Source organism: Dicentrarchus labrax, unplaced genomic scaffold (genome assembly GCF_905237075.1).
Source record: "Dicentrarchus labrax unplaced genomic scaffold, dlabrax2021, whole genome shotgun sequence".
Taxonomy (NCBI): domain Eukaryota; kingdom Metazoa; phylum Chordata; class Actinopteri; family Moronidae; genus Dicentrarchus; species Dicentrarchus labrax.
The window spans coordinates 24,472,396-24,494,723 of record NW_026136713.1 but is presented as its reverse complement, the minus strand read 5'-3'; the positions used below and the strand labels follow the sequence as shown (position 1 = coordinate 24,494,723).

At 41.9% G+C, this 22,328-nt stretch overlaps 1 protein-coding gene across 2 annotated transcripts; it reads right to left on the bottom strand.

The window, feature by feature from the left end:
* Positions 1–5,301: 5,301 nt before the first annotated feature.
* pthlha (parathyroid hormone-like hormone a) lies at positions 5,302–20,285 on the bottom strand. 2 transcript variants are annotated; one of them, XM_051420195.1, is made up of 4 exons: positions 20,168–20,285; positions 12,348–12,458; positions 6,466–6,996; positions 5,302–6,008 (listed from the first exon to the last, which is right to left on the bottom strand). In XM_051420195.1, the coding sequence occupies exons 2-3, from the start codon at positions 12,452–12,454 to the stop codon at positions 6,489–6,491; spliced, it is 615 nt and encodes a 204-aa protein (XP_051276155.1). In that variant the 5' UTR covers positions 12,455–12,458; positions 20,168–20,285; the 3' UTR covers positions 5,302–6,008; positions 6,466–6,488. The 2 variants fall into 2 exon arrangements, with proteins under 2 accessions (XP_051276155.1, XP_051276153.1); XM_051420193.1 differs by lacking the exon at positions 20,168–20,285 and adding an exon at positions 12,611–12,954.
* Positions 20,286–22,328: the final 2,043 nt, after the last annotated feature.

The following is a 22,328-nucleotide window of genomic DNA, read 5'->3' as shown; positions in this document are numbered from 1 at the left end:
CTTTTTTCTCTGTGCTCCAATAGCAGTTGAGCAAGCCTCGGTCAACTTCCTGCTTTCCTGGACTTTTGGTCCGTTCATTTACCTCAGACTTCTGACATCTGGGAATGTCATCACACCTGAGTTCCAGTACAACCAAGCCAGGTTAGCCACTAGCCATTGTTAGCTTTACCAACTGATATCAACTGATAACAACAACGCTGAATGTTGCTCTTATACAAACATGTAACTTTATAATAACTAATCAATTATATCAAAATAGTTTTCAGATTAAATAAAGTAAATCGACTAATTGTTGTTAGCTACTTCTGATAGATGAAATAAATTCATGTAGTTTTTAGTTATTTCAGTTATTCCACCACTTACAATGAAACAATCTGTCATTCATTTTCAGGACTTTATTGAAAACAGACTATTTAAAAAATATTTTGGGGCTTGAACGAGATGTAATAAATATCATCTGCAAATAAAGAGGACCAAGGATAGAGCCTGGGGGCACACCACAAAGCAGAGCTACAGATGAGGACTTTATAAATCATTTGTTACGCCACTTCAGACGAGGTTTCTGATGTAAAATTACTACTACTGTGAGTTTATGATCAATAATAGAAGAAAATAAGAACAACCCTAGGTTCCTCTTCAGCACTGTAGCCAGGCTGACAGAGAGTCACAGCTCTATTGAGCCACATATCCCCATAAACTTAAGTAGCAATGACTTCATGAGCTTCTTCTATAATAAAATTATTACTATTAGAGAGAAAATTAATGATTAATCTTTCTTTGTTATCAGGATATGTACCACAGTCCTTTAAAGTAGCTGTAATTAAACCCCTTCTTAAAAAGTCCACTCTTGACCCAGGGGTTTTAGCCAGCTATAGACCAATCTCTAACCTCCCCTTCCTCTCTAAGATTCTGGAGAACGTAGTCGCCAAACAGTTGTGTGACTTTCTACATAACAATAGTTTATTTGAGGATTTTCAGTCAGGATTTAGAGTTCATCACAGCACAGAGACAGCTCTGGTTAAAGTTAATAATGACCTTTTGACTGCTTCAGACAATGGACTTGTCTCTGTACTTGTATTATTAGATCTTAGTGCTGCATTTGACACCATTGACCATGATATTCTTTTACAGAGACTTGAGCATCAAATTGGCATTAAAGGAACCGCACTAAGCTGGTTTAAGTCATATTTATCAGATCGTTCTCAGTTTGTACATGTTAACGATGAAGCTTCAATAAATACAACAGTTAGTCATGGAGTTCCACAAGGTTCTGTACTTGGACCAATACTATTTACTTTATATATGCTCCCTTTAGGCAACATTATTAGGAATCACTCCATTAACTTTCACTGTTATGCAGATGATACGCAGTTATATCTATCGATCAAGCCCAATGAAATTAATCAATTATCTAAATTACAAACATGTCTTAAGGACATAAAATCCTGGATGAGCTGCAATTTTCTGATGTTAAACTCAGAAAAAAATAAAATTCTTGTACTTGGCCCCAAAAACCTTAGAGACTCACTGTCTAAAGATATAGTTACTCTAGATGGCATTAACTTGGCCTCTAGCACCACTGTCAGGAATCTTGGAGTTACCTTTGATCAGGATTTGTCATTTAATTCCCACATAAAGCAAACCTCTAGGACTGCCTTCTGTCATTTACTTAATATTACAAAAATTAGACACATCCTATCACAGACAGATGCAGACTAATCCATGCATTTGTTACTTCTAGGCTGGATTACTGCAACTCTTTATTATCAGGTTGCCCCAATAAGTCCATTAAAACGCTCCAATTAATTCAGAACGCTGCAGCACGAGTACTGACAGGAACTAGAAAAAGAGATCACATCTCTCCTGTACTAGCTTCTCTGCATTGGCTCCCTGTAAAATGTAGAATAGAATTTAAAATCCTCCTCCTCACCTATAAAGCTCTTCATGGTCAGGCCCCTTCATATCTTAAAGAGCTCATAGTACCCTATTACCCCTCTAGAACACTACGTTCTCTGAATGCTGGGCTACTTGTGGTTCCTATAGTCTCTAAAAGTAGAACAGGAGCCAGAGCCTTCAGTTACCAAGCTCCTCTCCTGTGGAACCAGCTTCCAGTTGTGGTTCGGGAGGCAGACACCCTCTCCGCATTCAAGAGTAGGCTTAAGACGTTCCTCTTTGATAAAGCTTATAGTTAGGGCTGGATCAGGTGAGTCCTGAACCATCCCTTAGTTATGCTGCTATAGGCCTAGACTATCGGGGGATTTCCCATGGTGCACTGAGCTCCTCTCTTCCTCTCTCTTTCTGCACTCATTCATGTCCCATTAACCCTTTAAGCGCCAAAGTCGCAAAATTGCGACAGGACGTGGTACTGAATCAAACAGCTGTTTTCTCCTAATAGAGTGTTATACAGTGGGTATGGAAAGTATTCAGACCCCTTTAAATTTTTCACTCTTTGTTTCATTGCAGCCATTTGCTAAAATCAAAAAAGTTCATTTTATTTCTCATTAATGTACACTCAGCACCCCATCTTGACAGAAAAAAACAGAAATGTAGAAATTTTTGCAAATTTATTAAAAAAGAAAAACTGAAATATCACATGGTCATAAGTATTCAGACCCTTTGCTCAGTATTAAGTAGAAGCACCCTTTTGAGCTACTACAGCCATGAGTCTTCTTGGGAATGATGCAACAAGTTTTTCACACCTGGATTTGGGGATCCTCTGCCATTCTTCCTTGCAGATCCTCTCCAGTTCTGTCAGGTTGGATGGTGAACGTTGGTGGACAGCCATTTTCAGATCTCTCCAGAGATGCTCAATTGGGTTTAGGTCAGGGCTCTGGCTGGGCCAGTCAAGAATGGTCACAGAGTTGTTCCGAAGCCACTCCTTTGTTATTTTAGCTGTGTGCTTAGGGTTATTGTCTTGTTGGAAGGTGAACCTTCGGCCCAGTCTGAGGTCCTGAGCACTCTGGACGAGGTTTTCTTCCAGGATATCTCTGTACTTGGCCGCATTCATCTTTCCTTCAATTGCAACCAGTCGTCCTGTCCCTGCAGCTGAAAAACATCCCCATAGCCTGATGCTGCCACCACCATGTTTCACTGTTGGGATTGTATTGGGCAGGTGATGAGCAGTGCCTGGTTTTCTCCACACATACTGCTTAGAATTAACGCCAAAAGTTCAATCTTGGTCTCATCAGACCAGAGAATCTTATTTCTCATAGTCTGGGAGTCCTTCATGTGTTTTTTGGCAAACTCTATGCGGGCTTTCATATGTCTTGCACTGAGGAGAGGCTTCCGTCGGGCCACTCTGCCATAAAGCCCCGACTGGTGCAGGGCTGCAGTGATAGTTGACTTTGTGGACCTTTCTCCCATCTCCCTACTGCATCTCTGGAGCTCAGCCACAGTGATCTTTCGGTTCTTCTTTACCTCTCTCACCAAGGCTCTTCTCCCACGATTGCTCAGTTTGGCTGGACGGCCAGGTCTAGGAAGAGTTCTGGTCGTCCCAAACTTCTTCCATTTAAGGATTATGGAGACCACTGTGCTCTTAGGAACCTTGAGTGCTGCAGAAATTCTTTTGTAACCTTGGCCAGATCTGTGCCTTGCCACAATTCTGTCTCTGAGCTCCTTGGGCATTTCCTTCGACCTCATGATTCTCATTTGCTCTGACATGCACTGTGAGCTGTAAGGTCTTATATAGACAGGTGTGGGCCTTTCCTAATCAAGTCCAATCAGTTTAATTAAACACAGCTAGACTCCAATGAAGGAGCAGGACCATCTCAAGGAGGATCAGAAGAAATGGACAGCATGTGAGTTAAATATGAGTGTCACAGCAAAGGGTCTGAATACTTATGACCATGTGATATTTCAGTTTTTCTTTTTTAATAAATTTGCAGAAATTTCTACATTTCTGTTTTTTTCTGTCAAGATAGGGTGCTGAGTGTACATTAATGAGAAATAAAATGAACTTTTTTGATTTTAGCAAATGGCTGCAATGAAACAAAGAGTGAAAATTTTAAAGGGGTCTGAATACTTTCCGTACCCACTGTATGTCGTTCATACTCCCCTCCACTAGTTGGCAGACATCCTGTACTTAGACCTTAGCTCAGAAAAACGTCATGTTTCAATGCAAAATGTTCGAGGAAGTCCCGTCCAAACTGTTGGGTGAGAAACAGGAAATAGTGTGCCACGGCGCTATTTATGTTGAAGCGGTATTGCTGGATTTAGGAGTTATTGAGACGAAATAAACGAAAATGGCAAGCAAAAAGTTGACAATCATAAAATCATAAAAAACACCTACTGTTTACATGAGTTTTGTGGTAGTAATAGTTCTAGTTTACGACTGCTGGCTTACAATTTACTTTTACCTGTTAATTTGATATGTGGACAACATAACAAATAGATGGAGGGGGGTGAATCTGATGAAATAAGTTCAACTCTCTTTCAAAATATCAGGTATTTCATGGAAATTATATAATCCAATATGGCTGTTGCCATATGACGTCATAATATGCAGATTAGATGGGGAAATCTACTCCCTAGATAAACTTTAGGTCATTCTCAATATTTGTCTCATTTACACTTTGTCTCTATCTCAAACCACTTTCAAGCCAGAGCCTTCTGAAATTTAGATGTCAAAATCTAGTATTTTTAAAAATAAAACCTGACGCCTAAAGGGTTAAAGCATGTTACTAACTTCACTTTTTCCCCAGAGTTCTTGTGCTTTCTCGTCTCACAGGTTCTCATGGATCCTGGTGGAGCCTCCTGCCATGGTCCTGCTTGACTACAATTGCCAATATCACTGATATTAGTGTTATTAATATTATTTCTGTTATTATAGCTACGGTTACTGTTGTTGCTGTTGTCACTGCTCATTGTCCCCCATCGTTGCTGTTGTCATGTTCATCATCATCAGTCACTACTATTCCTGTAGTTGTTGCTACTGTCGTTGCTGTGCACCTGTCTGTCTGTCTGTCTGTGTGTCTGTCTATCTGTCTGTCTGTCTCTCTCTCTCTGTCTCTCTCTCTCTTTCACCCCAACTGGTTGAGACAGACGACCAGCCACCTAGAGCCAAAGGATCTGTCCTAGGTTTCTGCCTTTTAACAGGCAGTTTTTCCTTGCCCTTGTCGCCAAGTGCTTGCTCGTGGTGGTACTGTTGGGTCTCTGTAAATAATGTTATAAGGAGTTCGGTCTACACCTGCTCTATTTGGAAAGTGTCCTGAGATAACTTCTGTTATGAATTGGCGCTATACAAATAAAATTGAATTGAATTGAATTAAATTAACAGGACAAAATGACATCAAAGACACAGGATACTGTCAAATGTTTAATCCGTTCAGTACAGGGTGTTTATCTCAGTGCAAGTGCCAAAAACAACAATATTGAGCCGTGTTTGGTTTATGTACAAATATGAACTTTGGCATTGAGAAGCAGAGCGGGCCGTGCAGGAAACAGAGACACTGAAGGCAGCAGGAGGGTCGAAGACAAAAGTGAGACAACAAACAGCTTCGATCAGAGTCGAAAACATCCGAACAAACAGCAGCAAAGAAACAAAAAACTGAACAGAGCGAAAAGTCCAAAATCAAACTGACAAATAACACAGAGTGACGACCGTCGTTTTTTCTTCATTTCAATCAACCACATGAACAATGAACAAAATTAATGGTATATATATTTATATTTATATATCTAAAGTGCAATATGGTACAAAAATATAGAAGGTCAGCAGCACCTCGATACATTTACAAAATAAATACACCATTCAGACAAAATAAATTACCGCAAAAAAAATCTGACATATTTGGAATAAAAACAGGAAAAAGCAAGGATTCACAAAGATTAAAATCTGTTGCCTCACAGAGCATCAAATAAGTTTTTTTTTGTCATATTCTGCTATTTATTCTGCTATATTTAGAATATTTACAGACAATAAATATTTTCCAATTTCTTTCCAAACAATCACGACTACAGAATACTGTAACATGAGAATTTAGGAGTCCAGTCCAACTGTCCGTAGGTTTCTGAAACACAAAGAGAGACAAACAGCTCAGGTCAGTGCTTTTATTTTGGTTTTTATGTCTTAACATGTACAGAAGCATCAGCATTAAACACACTGTAATTAATGGTTTTAATTCTCAATACAGAAGTTATTTAAGTTACAGTAATCCTACTCATGAGAACTCATAACTGTAGGTTGGGTGGTTAAACTAAAGGTATCTCTGTAGTTGTCCATAATGCTGATAATCATCATTTTAATCTGAAAAACGTACAGGACCTGTATGAACATTACACTGTGTAAAACAAGAGTTTCAAAGGTTGTCGATGCCATAAAATCTTCTTTTATCTTAAAGTTTGTGAGTTTGATCAACCTGAGCGAGTTTACATTGATTCAAGATACTTCTTATTTCATATTTTACTACTTCAGATTCACTATTTCCCACCAGAACTGTTTATTAAACACGTCTCTGATGGACTCACCTTTGTCAGAGACTGACAGCGTTTTAAAGCAGCGCCCTCTGCAGGCCGAGCAGAGACCTCCACTCCAGGTGGAGTCCATTTCCCACTTCTTCCTCCATCCTCCACCCCAACGAACGCGCCCTCCTCTTCCTCTTCTCTCCTTCCCGCCTCTTCCCGGACCTCCCTTTCTTCTTCTTCTTCCCGGGCGCTTTCAGCACGCCGTCTTTGTACGTCTGAGACTTGTTGGTCTCCTGTGGCAGGTTGGTGCCCTCCTCTTCCTCCAGCCTGAAGCTGATGGGGAGGTTCTTGGTCCCTCCGGGGGGTTTGGAGTGCAGGGTGCTGCCGGTGGTGCTCAGGTTGATACCCAGGCTGACCCCCGGCAGCCCGACGCCGCTGCTGCTGCCGCCTCCACCGGTGGTCTGCACCGGGAGGTCACGTATCTCTGCTGTGTGGACTTCATCCAAAAGCTCCTGCAGCCACATGCGACGTTTAAAGTCCTGCAGCGCCCGGCCTTTGTCGTGCATCAGCTGAGCGTGAGTCACTGACCGTTTTCTGCAAGAAATCACAGAATATTTCTTTAAATTAGCTGTTAAATACATACAAATAGTACTTTTACTTTCTGTAGAGAGAAAGTAGTCCTAAAGAAGAATAAGAAGTTCACTTTTAATTAATTAAAGTGTGTAAAAACATAAAGTAAATGTCTCATTAACAACAAAACCTCTGCACCAAACTTCATTGAAGATTTTTGAAATGTTGTGACTTCAATATTTTTGAGCTGCTAGTTGACTGATTGTATTGTTGGGCGGCTGTGTACAGGTAGAGCGAATAATCAGAAGGTTGCTGGTTTGAATGCTCAGTTTCTGATGAGCACCTACAGCGTACATCAGAGTATGAATGTGTGCAGATAGGTGAGTGTGGCGTGTAGTGTACATTGAGTGGTTGAAAGAGTAGAAAGATGCTGTACAAGTTCCATCCATACATCCTTTAATTGTGTTAATGTTTCATTTTATTTCACTGTAATGACGTTCACTCAGTTCACCAGCAGAGGGCAGCATGAGCAAAATAATGAGGGACCAGCAGATTTGTTCTAATCCCTGTAGCATGGAGCAGTGAGATGATTCATGGAACCGCAGTCTGTTTCCAGGGTTGTTAAACTGATACCAGAGATCTCCACCCTGCACGAGGAGGTCCAGTTCTCTGCTCACAGGAAAATAACTCTTTTCTTTTGATTGTTCATTAATAGGATCGTGGCACTCGTGAGCAAAGAAAATCCTCTGGCTCTTCACTTTCCATTAATGTGGATGTTAACTGACAGATTCATGGCAGCTGGACTGCGAGGGATAAAAACGGTTCCACAAATGCGCCAAAATTTAAAGAAATGAGAATGACACAGAGCTGAACTCTGTCAAACTGACCTCACAGAAAACCAGGCTGCTGTTTCAGAGAAATCCTGTCAGACCATAACAAGCTCAAGTCCACAAAGCCCATTAATCACTCTGCTGCAGCGCCACCTACAGATCAAATATCATCAAGCACTCTGTCAGGTTCATTATTTTGATGTGTGAGAGTCTGTAATAATACATATTTCCTAAAACTGCAGAAGGCCACAGAGAGATTTGAACTCACAACCCCTGGTTTACAAGACCAGTGGTCTAACCCCTGAGCTACCTCACCTGGTTGGCTCTGCCCACAACACCTGAAAATACAGTGCAAACAATCTGAGCCCTTATTGGTGGTTACAGAACAACCAGCATCTAAAAGAAACACAGCTTCACACCAAACCTCATTGAGATTTCTAACAGTTTCGAGCTGTTACACCTTCCTTATCTATGGCGTGCCTGCAGCGCCACCTACAGGTGAAACATCATAAGACACTACGGGGGCCTCAAAGTTTCAATTTTATATAATAAAGCTGCTCTCACTGAGTCAGGAGAAACGTTGGGAAGCAATAACTTTATTGATCTCTGACTGAACTTCGAAAAGACTTCAAGGCCCAAGCGAGATTTTAACTCTCGACCCCTGGTTTACAAGACCAGCACTCTAACCCCTGAGATATGGAGCCCTGCCCCAATCAGCGGCCACGCCCACCAAAGTGTGGCTACAGGAAGCAATCAGGCTCATTAACAACAAACATTAAATATTCACACTGACACAATCTGTGCAAAACTCTTTAAAAGTACAGTTGGCCAATACCTCAGTGTATTATAAATATTATTAATCAGTCTATATTATTATAGTTATTATCATTATTATTATTGACCGCAGTACATGTACACTGCCAGAGCTTCAGCCTCATCCTGCATCAGAAAGCAATCAGCTGATAGAACAATGAGAATAAACAGTGAATCTGTCAGAAAGAAGAATATTAAGTCTGATTGTTAAAATGATAAAAATACAGAATACAGACACTGTGTGTTCACTGTTTATCAGCTGTTCTCTGCTGTTATTGATATATTATTGATCCTGATCAATATGAAGTATACAGTAAATACAGTCAGTTTACCGAATCAACCTCCGCTCTGACTCCTGACTGCTGCTCTGACACAAAGTGACCACAAGGTGGAGCTCTCTGCACAGAAAACTCAAGAAGACACAGTGGATGAAGTTCACACCAAACTTCATAGAAATTTGTTGCGTTTTAGAGAAACATGATGAAAACAAAGAGAAAGGCTCTCGTAATAAAAACACAGAACTGGAGGCAGCAGCAGCAGAAGAGATCAGTCCTGACTCTGTTATCTTTCCGACTCGGAGCAGCACAAAGATTCAGGCTTTGCTTTGCTTTGCGGTGTAGCGTTACTCAGAGTCTGAACTCTTACACAAACAGAGGCCACGGCTCGAAGCCTGGGAACTGCCGAGCGCCAACGCCGGCCAAACACTTCAGGTGTCTGAGCACACAAACACGCCGGCTTCAACGGCAGATAGCGGCGGCTGATTAGAGCTGTCAGAGCTTTCCCATGATGCCCTGCTCCTCCTCCCTGTGCAGAGGTGGTATCTGCAGGGCTTTCAGATCAGTATGGAGGTTTTACAGCATCAAACCAGAAAAAGACCCAAAGCTGACATGATGTTTCTCTGTGTGTGTTTCTGCTGAATAATAATAGTTTCCTGCACACAGAGGAACCCCTGAGAGCAGCTTTTGTTTATATGCATACAGATATTTCCTGTAAATCGCAGCCTAAAGAGAAAACCTCTGTCTTTGAAAGCTGATCTGGTTCTGTTTTTACCTTTAGTAACGCTCACAGGAAACAGGCCCTGATACATCCTGAGGTGGCAGTGCTCCAACTTCCTCCTCATCCTAATTGTTCCTCTCACACCATCAGCACTCAGATACCGACTTCCAGCCTCAGATACCCACTCCTACCCTCAGATACCCACTTCCAGCCTCAGATACCCACTCCCACTCTCAGATACCCAATACCACCCTCAGATACCCACTTCCAGCCTCAGTTACCCACTCCCACCCTCAGATACCCACTACCACCCTCAGATACCCACTTCCAGCCTCAGATACCCACTTCCACCCTCAAATACCCACTTCCAGCCTCAGACACCCAGCCTCAGATACCCAGCCTCAGACGCCCAGCCTCAGATACCCAGCCTCAGATACCCAGCCTCAGATACCCAGCCTCAGATACCCAGACTCAGATACCCAGACACAGAGACCCAGCCTTAGATATCCAGACTCAGATACCCAGACTCAGATACCCAGACTCAGATCCCAGCCCAGACGGATGATGAACACATGTGTTGATATTAGTTCAGACCTGGTTACTGTAACAGGGCGGTTCTCATCAGGAGGCCCAAACAGGATCACATAATGACTAATCTGACTGGAAGTAAGAAAACTGTGGTCAGTGCAACAAACTTTCACCTCCTTTAAGCTCCTAAAACTATTCAAAGTACAGATCTGAGGAGAGAAACAACAACTGAACGTTGGCTCAAAGTCAGAATCAAACTCAGTTTCTCTGCTCAGCTGCTGGATTTCATCCATATTTGGACATTTTTAAACTATTTTATTTAAGGATTTTGGATTCTTTTAGTTGAGAAGAAAAATGTGTAAATTCCTCAAGACTTTGGTGTTTATCCACAGAGCTGCAACTTAAAGATTATTTTTACTGAACAATATCCATCACTGTAAAATAATCTGCAGATATGAAACCTTTCACGATAAATCAAATCATAGATATTTTATTTTTTTATTTTAGTTTGCAATTTATTTTTTAAATCAAATCTTTTACAGTCGTATAGGCGTTTGCATTGATCGATATCACAATACGATATATTTTTGATATTTTCTTACAATCCTTAAGTTCATTGACTTTCTTTTAATCTACTAATTCAATCACTGAATAATCTGATTATCTTGTGTTGACTGGATTTTAAGAACTTCACAGTATCTGAGCACACAGAGGTTATTAATCAATACGTTACAATTCCATATCTATTTTTTCAAATACAATTTTAGGAAACCAGTTAAAAAAGTTCCTGTAACATCAAACATCAGTTTACAAAAGTCGATCTGTGAGAATCGAAATCACCAAACAAAATATGGTGATTTGATATTGTTTTATAATATATATATTTCTATAAAAAAATATATATATTTCTATTTTTTTCTTATCGTTCGATCTACCAATGAAGTAATCGACTAATCGTTGCTGTTCGTGTTAGAAAAATGCTCGATTGTTGACTGTTTCAGTATAAAACTGATGGAAGGCAGCAGATGACGAAGGGTCAGAGGTCAGTAGCTTCCACTGCTGTGGGAGTTTTACCTCACGGTTTTCATCACACTCCTGTTGTCCTTTCCACTCAGGTGGCATTAACCTCGTCCCAAAACCCCATTTAGTGCATATCACTGATGGGGTGCAGCTCTGTTTCCCCCTGACGTAAGCTCAACAGTCCGAGTGTGGAAACTGCTGCATGACACTCACTTCAAACCTCTCCTTCAGCTCCAAACCTCCAACTACTGCCACCAACCTCCAGCTCAGAGCCTTCATTCATCAGGTAATCTGACTGAGATTAGAGCTTCTTCCCTCTGGTTCACTTTTCCAACGCTCTCAGTGACTTTAAAGAACATTTATTCTGTTTGGCCTCAGCAGGTTTGTTTTGGTCAGCAGCCGAATCGAACATCAGCGTTATTCACTTCCCAACTTCACACAGCGTTTGTCTACAGACACCAACAACCCTCAAACTGTCAGATAAAGAGCAACGAGCCTCTGACTGCCAGCGCTTTCTGCTCCAGACTGCTGGTTCCCAACCTGGGCGTCGGGGCCCTCACTGTGGCCCTCACTGTGGCCCTCACTGTGGCCCTATAGCTCAGTGTTTGGTTCACTTTTGTGCAAAAACTAAAGTAAACTGTTGTTTTTAAAGTGTAAATTATTATTAATATTAATATTATTATTATTGATCAGAGTGTACAGTGACAGAGCTTGAGTCTCTGATCAACAGCTTTGTCCTGCATCAGAAAGCAATCAGCTGATAGATCAATGAGAATAATCAGTGAATCTGTCAGAAAGAAGAATATTAAGTGTGACAGTTAAAATGATAAAAATACAGAATACAGAATGGATCGATATCTCTGATCAATATTCACAGGAAATAATCAAACTTCCTGCAGTTATTGTGTTTACTGGGTTCATTGATCAGTTGATCAGCTGTTATTGATACTGATCAATAGATGATAGAAAGAGTCCCTGAAGGAGAAGTGCTTTAGATAAACACACAGGTGGGCGAGGGCTAACCACACAGTCTCACAGAGGAACATTTTCCAGCCTCTGCTCGCCCACCGTGTTGGCGGGGAGCTGGAAATAAATGAAAAGAAACAAATAACGGAAAAAAAGATGATCTGGGAGTTTGTTCCACTTTCAGCTGTCCTGAGATTTAAAAGTACTCAAATACAAACTCACATTCTGTTGCTGAGGGCATCGATCGGCCGTCCGTAGTGCGGCACCGGAGAGCAGAGCAGGAACAGAGCGAAGAGCCACTGCTGCAGGACTCTCCTGGAGCAGAACATCCTTCTGTAAAGAAACAAAGAGCGGAGAATGCATCATCCACCTCTAAACTTTCTCTCTTCAACCTCACACCCTGCAGACGGGACGCAGCAGAAACAGTCCGACCCCAACAGAGCTGGAATCAAACAAACCAACAGAGCACTTAACAGGAAACTTACTCTCCACAGCAGTCGCTCCACACCGAGGAAAACACAAAGCTACAGAAAGATATTCACTGATGTCCTGTTTTTGAAGTTCTTAATGTTCCAGTCTGACACAAACACTCAGGAGACACAATCCAGGTGAAGACACCTCAAGGGAACAAAGCCAGAAGACATCCAGATCTTGAGTTTTTAGCTCCTCAGTTTAAAAACTCCTTTAAGTCCAGATGCAGCTCCAGCAGTTGTCCAGGTGTCCTGCAGTCAAAGGTGAGAGTGATGGCAGCCGGCGTTGGACAGAGGCTGCGCTGCTGCAGGTCTCTGTGCTGCTGCAGATCTCTGTGCCTCTGCAGGTCGTCTGCTGCATGCTGCCTGAGGAGGTCAGAGGCGAAGGAAGGGGAGGACTTATGAACAAAGAGGAGGGCCTCCAGGATGTCTCAGCCCACCAGCAGTCAGACAGTAACAGGCAGGAAGGTGGCACTCGAGCAGCACACAGCGAGGTGCTGGAGTACGGGGGTCCGTTAATGCCAAAAATACTGTACGTTCACTGATCACCAGTCTGCTCTTTAATAATTCACTGAAGCCACAGTAAGTTTATTCATGCTTAAAGGATGAAACAAACAACAACAACAACAAAGAAAAAATCTAAACAAAACAAAAACAAATATGTCGAGTCCACAGCTGGAAGATCTATGAGGAGTGATTAGCACCAAAATTACTGTAACGTTGTCACAACACCAATTCAATTTCAATTCAATTTTATTTGTATAGCACCAATTCATAACAGAAGTTATCTCAAGAATTATAAACTTCGGTACAATATAAATAAACAATATTTGATACGTCTTTCAATGCCTCCATAGACACGCAAAATTAAATCAACAGCACCTGTCACTCAAAGCGGCCACGCCCTTAATTATAGATAACTTTAATCATTAATGTTAATTTGAAGGGGTGAGTTGTACAGTTCTCAAAAACAACAAAAAACATTTATATTTTGTTTGTTGTTTGTTTATATCCATAAGTCTTTAAAAAATCAGGTCCAATCTTTGTGACTCAGTTTCAATAGTTTTTTTCATTGTTTATTGACTTATAAAACCTTTTAGCTGAGGTTGTGCAGATTTTAGGGACACAATATGGAATAACAATGTCTGGGTTGACTCATCAGTCCTTCCTGATTTACTAAATATAATGTAGGAGAATGCTAAATGAATGATCCTTATTTATGAGTTAAATGTAAAAGTGTATAAATAACATAATGATCTGCTGTGTGGTTCCTATCAGACTTTATGACTCGGAGGGATTTCCTGCGTGAAGCTGTGTGACGCGCAGTGACAGCTGCTTTGGCTCTGAGCCATTGCCGGCCTTTATACGCCCATTGCAGTCAGATGGTCTGTCTCAGGTATAACGCTCGGCCTCCGGACAAAAGATCTGATCGGAGGTGATGAGGTCTGGCAGGTTGAACCCTGAAAGGTTGAGACGTGTGTGGACCTGCAGCATGAAAACAGGACAATAAACCACCTCCACACAGAGACTGTAGGCAGCTCAACCAAACCAGATTTATATATAAACACCAGAAAGTGTTCACACTGAAAGTTTCTAACATCTTTACGTACGTTCACAATCCTTGAAGCACTTCAACCAAAAAAAAACTGCTTCTGAACCCGAAAAGGAACCAAAAAATATCACGTTGTTCTTGGGAACCAAAGTGGGCATGTCATATTGTCCATGTTGTTGTGCAGCGCCCCCTGTTGCGCCCCCGCGACTCCTCCTGGACACTGCTGAGGTGCCTCTGAGCAACTGAACCCCTAACTGCTCCGACCGAACCCCTAACTGCTCCTAACTGGAAAAAATTTCCCCATCTGGGATAAATTAAGTAAATTAATAAAGTAAATTGTTAATTAATAAAGTTAATCGTTAATTCATGAAGTTGATAGTTAATTAATAAAGTTCATAATTAATAGAGTTCTATAGACGTGATCTACCTCCAGCTGTGACGTCCTCTGCAGCCTCTGACATTCAGATTATTACTCCACCATGTGAACATCAGACCATGTGAAGCATTCATGATGCACATTAGCTGCTCTGTAAAGCTGTCGTTAGCTCTTAGTGCTAACGAATGGTTATCAGCTTTAATTTCCATCTGCTGCTGCTGATCTCATGCTCTCCCACACAGATCATTAATTACAGGAATCTAATGTGATCTAATGTGATCATGTTCAGATTAAGAGCTAATCCTGTAAACTCTCCGGCTACATCCATTAACCTCCAAACACAGTTCAACTCTTCCTGAAGTTAATTAACCTGCACAGGAAGCATCATTAAATCTACAAACATCAACCACATAGCTCTAGAGTTTATACACTGATTATTGATTATTGATTTAAAGAACACCTCCCACTGGTTGTATGACTCGCAGGTTCTTATCGATCCTGGTGGAGCCTCCTGCCATGGTCCTGCTAGATTGCCATTGCCAATACTGTTGTTGCTGTGCACCTCTCTCTCTCTCTCTCTCTCTCTCTCTCTCTCTCTCACCCCAACTGGTCGAGACAGACGACCACCCACCTAGAGCCGGAGGATCTGTCCTAGGTTTCTGCCTTTTAACAGGCAGTTTTTCCTTGCCCTTGTCGCCAAGGTCTTGCTCATGGTGGTACTGTTGGGTCTCTGTAAATAATGTTTTAAAGAGTTCGGTCTAGACCTGATCTATTTGAAAAGTGTCCTGACATAACTTCTGTTATGAATTGGCGCTATACAAATAAAACTGAATTGAATTGAATTGAATATAAAGAAACGGGCAGTAGCAGAATCAGCACACAAACTGTCAGTTTTCATCAGTAAATCCTGTTTCGTTAGAAAAAACATGGCATCAGAATAGTTATAGAAGTAATCAGATAATAAATCCACACATTGAGTTTCCTTAGTTAACCTCCACACATGGGAGCGTCCGTCCTAAAGAGCAGACAACAGTAAGTCAGACAAACACTGCGGGCAGCAGCGCCATTCCCCTCGCTGCTCTGACTGACACGTGTTGAAATATCAGCAATGTGTTCCAGCTGTCGCCTCTGACAATTAAAACCAGATCTCTGAGAGAAAACCAGCCCCACTCGCACTCAGAGGGTCTTATCTGTCAGCCAGGACCCCGAACTGATCTGTGTGGAAATCATTTGTGGGGAAAATGTGGCATCAACATGTCACATGTTTGTAGATTTATGAGTCCTGAAACAACAGACTGTGATTAATGTTACTTACACTTTTTCCAGTTTAAAGCACACAAAGACTTTCTTAGCTTAAACAATAGCTGATTGATTATGTCTGAAGTTCCCAGAGTTGAGAGGAGATATGTTATATATATTTATATATTTATATATAGCGTATGTACTGGCTGCGTCTCCATTGGTACGAGGACTCCAGGATTGATCTAAAGGTACCACCACCGGTTCTAAAGCCATGAATCTGTTGACTGAAGCTTTAACAATGTCTGGGTCAACCAGAGCGGTTAGAGTAACGTTAGCACAGCGTGGCTCAGCAGCTTTTAGGATCCGTTCCAGTTCTCCAGCTGGTTTCAGGTAAAAGTGGGCGTGGTCCTTCTGAAGGCAGTGACGTTGTTCTATATATATTAACCAGGGCTTCCCTACTGTATGTAACAGTCAGCTGCTGAGTGGAGTCTCACTGTGTTTCAAATTTACTCAATGATCTCAGTCTATTGATGCATCCTTGATTTTTACCCAGAAATAGCAGCTCCACTGTAAAGGTCACTGTACGAACATGAAACGCACACAATGAACACATTATTCGCTGCATACGCCCAGTGCCAACACAGTCTGGATGTGATGATGCAACCAACCTTTTTTCATTCATTAGGGATCATAAACAGAATCCATTGTTCCTTCCAGCTCATCGTTTGGTGCATAAAAACACTGATGCTGAATGACCGGTGCCAGGGAGAATCATGGGTGTAGTTTTCCCCCAGTTTGTCTGCAAATTAGTCAAGTTCCTTCCAGTTTATGAGCTGCTCTGGTTGGAGTCTGTTCAGGAACACAAAGTTCAGAAAGGATTGTACAGAACAAAAGGAGGAGTGTCAGTGATCGGACTACCTTTCCCCCCCTCCGATGCCCACCTTGTGCAGCACTCGTCTGGAAAGAAAGCTCTCATGTGAAAGCTACTCTACCTGCGTGTAAACAGGTACAAGAAAAAAAGTCTTTTCCTGGCAGCGGGCAGCGTGTGGGGTCCGAGCCAGGAAAGCTGCTTTAGATTCATAGAAAATTGCAGCGTCTTGGCAGAGTTCGACATACACAAAACAAATGTCCGCTTTTAATCTTTAGGCCGCACCCCCCGCCTCTCCTGCCTCTGCTTTTAAAAACAATTCTCCTCACAAAGGCACGTACTGTTAGCGCTCTCCCCCCATCAGTGGTCCCGGGTCCGCAACCCGGCCCGGCCCGAGGCCTCCACACAGCTCACTGATAGGACCGCTGACTAACATCTGTTCTCTTGTTGCAGGTTTACAATGTCGGTCAGTTTGGATTTGACAGGAAGCATTAAACCTGTGAATCTGGTTCCTCCAGTGTCTCTTAATACCGTCTCATCCAGGCTGCTCAGATTAGTGCACTCAAATATGAACATGTATTAATATTCTAGATATTTCAGAAAGTATATTGAGAACAAATATAAAACAATCAGAAATGTTTCAGTGTTTTTATCTCCTCTGTCTCTATATGTCCTCCAGTTTCTGTCCAACAGGGACAGGAATTCCTGTTTCAGGTATTTTCAGGTGTTCTTAAAGGTATTTTAGAGTTTCCTGATAATAAAAGTATTTGATGACTCATCCTGCACTTGGGGGCGTATACTAATGCTGCGTCCAATCAAACGCTTTCTCTCTTCTGACGCCGCCGGAATGTAGTGTTTCTGAGGGCTGTTAGAGACAATCTATGGCCTCACTGAGTACTGCACAAAGACCTACTTTATAGCTACATTAGCTAGCTAGCACTACTTTCCTGATGGACAGATAGCTTTAGCTAAAGTAGCTAATCGCTAATTAGCTGCTGGTAACTGTATCTGTCGTTAGTGGGCGACACAACCGAGCTCAGCAGCCGATGTTCGATCCCGGTCCAGAATTATTGGTAGGTTGACTCACTCGTAAATATTAATTCGTTTGGTTCTTTAGTCACTTTAATTTGGTTTGATAGAAACTAAATGAAGTTGTTTTACTGATTAAAGTGCTCTCATTTCTACTTTAACGGTCTGTTGTTTCCATTGAATGTGATGTGATGGCAGTTTATAGAGCAGCTGTTGTCTGGGGGAGGAAGGGAGGCCGGACGAGTGTGTGTGTGGGGGGGGGGGTTGGCCAGGGTGATGGATGAGGATGATTGAGGGATGATGAAGAGACCATGAGATTCCTCTCAGGGGTGGCCTTCCTCTCTCTCATATTAACCGCTGGCTGACCTTCGACCCTCCTCCTCTTCGGCGACACATTTTAATGGAATGTACGTTTTTATGGTTTTTGTTTGTTTTTGGGGATGGTCAGAAACTCTTAGCACCTTCTCCCACCCTCCTGTTTCACTCTCACTCGCATTATACCGCAGGAACACATGCTCCTCCACCGCTGTGCAACCACAGTCTTCCTCCACAGTCGTACACTGAAAGCTCTGCAAACATAGTTCTGCTTCCCAGCTGACCCTGTGACCATCGCACATTATAGGAAGGCAGCTTCGCTTCATACACAGAGGTTTATAGGACAGTTTGATTTAAAAAACTAGTTTTAAATCCATTTGGATCCATTCTTTGGTTTTAAACACAATAATATTCATATTGATATCAGTCGCTGCCAGCAAAGGTCCAGAAAGTTATAACATATAATGTTTGACAGTTTAATAATCTGATCTGAGAATTAAGTTGTATTGAGAATAAAATAATGTGTAGAAAAGAGATGAAATCTCATTGTAGTTACAGTAAATATTTTCATTGTTAATCCGATCAGAACGAGCCGGTCAGTTATTAATAAACCATAATAAATAAAGAGCATTAAGCTAAAGTCATCTTCCTCTCAGCATGAAGCTCCAGCAGCAAACAACCGGGGGTACTCAGAGGAAAGGCGCCTGCAGTCTGTCTCTGAATGTCTCTGAACGTCTCTGAATGTCTATGAACGTCTCTGAATGTCTCTGAACATCTCTGAACGTCTCAGGCTGTCTTTGAATGTCTCTGAACGTCTCTGAATGCGTCTGACTGTCTCTGAACATCTCTGACCATCTCTGAATGTCTCTGGCCGTCTCTGAATGTCTCTGGGTGACTTTTGCAGATGTCACCAGATGTGTGTACATAATCTGCTGGTGTGTCACTCTTGGATCCCACCAAGGCGTCAGTCCCTGCACTCAATTAGATGTGATTATGGTTAAAGCGGCGCTGCCAGCAGAGAAAGTGGTTCGGAATAGTTTGTACTAAACAGTCTTCATGTGTTTTATTAGCATTCATAAGTTTGTCTGTTATCAGTCAGTGAAGGTGAAACCAACAGACACTAACGAAGCTAATAAAGAGCTAACAAAGCTAATGAAGAGCTAACGAAGCTAATAAAGAGCTGACTTCTGTTGTGGATGGAAACCAATGTGTGAGTTTTAGTTGGAGTGAGACGATCTGTGAACCTAAATAAAGTTATCTAAAATGTTATATTGTTATATTGTATATTTTATATATAACTTTATGTGTTTGTTTAATGACAACAATAGTTTTTATGGTTGCTAATGTTGTAGCTTCCCTGCTAACAGCAGATGCTCATTTTAAAGCCTCCATGTGTAGAAAATCTTTGTGATTAATAATCTTTAAAATTGTTCTGATGATATTTATTTGGTTTTATCTGCAGGTAAATGAGTTATCACAGGAAACTAACATGTTCAGATTTGTTGATTTACTCAGACTAAACTATATTCTGAGAACAGCTGAAAATGAATTTTCCAATAAATAAGATAAAATAAGATAAAAATGTTTATATTTTGCAAATCTTGCGTGGCATCTGCTCCATTCATGACGAAGGCTATTTACACAGGTAACCACATGATCAAAAAGCAGAAACTAATATCTCAGCATTCATTCTCTTCCGTACCTTGTAAGTAAATGTTACTGCTTGACTGAATATCTCTCTCAAGATCTCTAAAATGTTTAAAATAAAAGAACAACATGTTATAGATCTTTTATTTTAAATAATTTTTTTTGTTAATGTGGAAAGTCAGATTTTTGGGACTCCTAGTTTATACAGATTATACAGTATTTCAGTTTATTTTGCATACTTGAATTTCCCTCGGGATAAATAAAGTATCTATCTAATGTGGTTGATAATTCAACTTTTAAACTGTTTACTGTATATTGTCAACAACATTTAACTTAACATAGAAATTGAAAATAGTTGTAATTGTAATGTGAGCCCAAACAGTGAGATACTATTTGCCAGACTTTTAGCATTTAACTTTTGTGTATTCCTTTTTTATATTAACACAACCCAAGTAAAATCTTGGACAGTAGTTTAAGCGTTAATTGTGTCTGTCCCCAGTTTATATTCACACACATAAAGTGAACAATGAAACAAGACTTTACCTGTCAGAGTCCCTCAGAGTCCCAATATCAAGGATCCAGTGCAGAGGATGTAAATAATAACCAGCACTTCCTGCTGTGATACGATGAGTTTCCTCTGGAGGGAAGAAGCTCCTCTGGTTTCCTGGAGACTCTCTTTACTCCGCTGTGGAGGTTCGTAAAGCTTTATAAACCCGCTCGAGCCCTCCTGCTGACATCACCCGCTGGTCATCAGCAGCCGTGGATCATAATGAGATGGATGAACTTACTCACTCTATCTGTTCCTCCCTCCCACATCCCCTCTTCCTCGTCCTTTCCTCCCCCCCAACACACCACAACTTCAGTCACACATGAAGGCGCTGTCAGGGCCCAGGTTGGTGGAGCTGCTGTTGTTCAGCAGTTGTGGTTCCTGTGGTTGCTGTACTCTCACTTTGTGACAGATTGATCCTCCTCTCAGTGTGTTTTACTGGCCCGGACGTCACTGAGGCAGTAAAGCAATAAAGCCTCGTGTTAAATTCAACCTGAACATGTTATTTCTAACCTACCTAAACTTTACTTAGATTAATGTGATCATTTAAAAGCCGATTATGAAAACAGTCTCTGTTGATGTCGTCTCTGTTTTTGTCTCAGTGTAATTGTACTGTATTAAGGAAAGACCCCCTGCTGCAGCCCGGGGGAGGGAGGAAACTCTCCAGAACATGGTAGTAGTGGTTCGTCACGCCTTCCCCTGCTTGCGTAGCATCGCTGCTAATCTCCAACACGAAAGCAAAGCGCTCCACTTTCCACTTGTGCCATCTGGTCTGAGGTTCTCTATGTTTAGCAGAGGGTCGTGGTTTTGGTGTTGTGAACGGCGGGTCAAACACTCCTTCATGAGTGAGTGGAAGCCAGACGCTGCCTGTCTGCCAGCACTGCCTGTCTGTGGCAGTATTTACTGACTTTAATGCTCCTGAAGAAGCTTCAGACGTCACCTGAGACAAACCAAGTACATATATATCAGTTCAAACTAAACAGATATCAATATTCATCAATTCAATCAAAACTATTTGAGGCGTCCAGATGTCACATGCCTTGTCTCTCTGCTTCCCTACAGTGTCAACAGTGTGCAACACTAGCTAACGTTAGCTTATGAATGGAGTCCGCTAACAGCTACAAACGACCGACACCCACCACAACACAGAGTCCAACACAGAGTCCACAACACAGAGTCCAACACAGAGTCCACAACACAGAGTCCAACACAGAGTCCAACACAGAGTCCACAACACAGAGTCCACAACACAGAGTCCAACACAGAGTCCACAACACAGAGTCCAACACAGAGTCCACAACACAGAGTCCACAACACAGAGTCCAACACAGAGTCCACAACACAGAGTCCAACACAGAGTCCAACACAGAGTCCACAACAGAGTCCAACAGAGTCCAACACAGAGTCCAACACAGAGTCCACAACACAGAGTCCAACACAGAGTCCACAACACAGAGTCCAACACAGAGTCCACAACACAGAGTCCACAACACAGAGTCCAACACAGAGTCCAACACAGAGTCCACAACACAGAGTCCAACACAGAGTCCAACACAGAGTCCAACACAGAGTCCACAACACAGAGTCCACAACACAGAGTCCAACAGAGTCCAACACAGAGTCCACAACACAGAGTCCAACACAGAGTCCAACACAGAGTCCACAACACAGAGTCCACAACACAGAGTCAACACAGAGTCCAACACAGAGTCCACAACACAGAGTCCAACACAGAGTCCAACACAGAGTCCACAACACAGAGTCCAACACAGAGTCCACAACACAGAGTCCACAACACAGAGTCCAACACAGAGTCCACAACACAGAGTCCACAACACAGAGTCCAACACAGAGTCCACAACACAGAGTCCAACACAGAGTCCACAACACAGAGTCCACAACACAGAGTCCAACACAGAGTCCACAACACAGAGTCCAACACAGAGTCCAACACAGAGTCCAAAGTCAAAGCTAACATTACTGCTAAGCTTGTGGAACATATTGTCTGATTGTGCTGTTAGCTGGATAACGTTAGCTTGCATGCTTACTAGGTAGCTATTGTAGTAAAATACTGTCAGCTAGCTCCATCCAGACTCCCGAGGCTGATCTGACCAACTTTTGTTTGCTTGCTAACGTTATCTCTAACAAGATACTATC

Coding starts and splice junctions, on each gene's coding strand:
- pthlha (XM_051420195.1), bottom strand. CDS start 12,454: ATGTTCTGCTCCAGGAGAGTCCTGCAGCAGTGGCTCTTCGCTCTGTTC. Junction 6,997..12,347: donor GATGCCCTCAGCAACAGAAT/GTGAGTTTGTAT, acceptor GATTTCTTGCAG/AAAACGGTCAGTGACTCACG.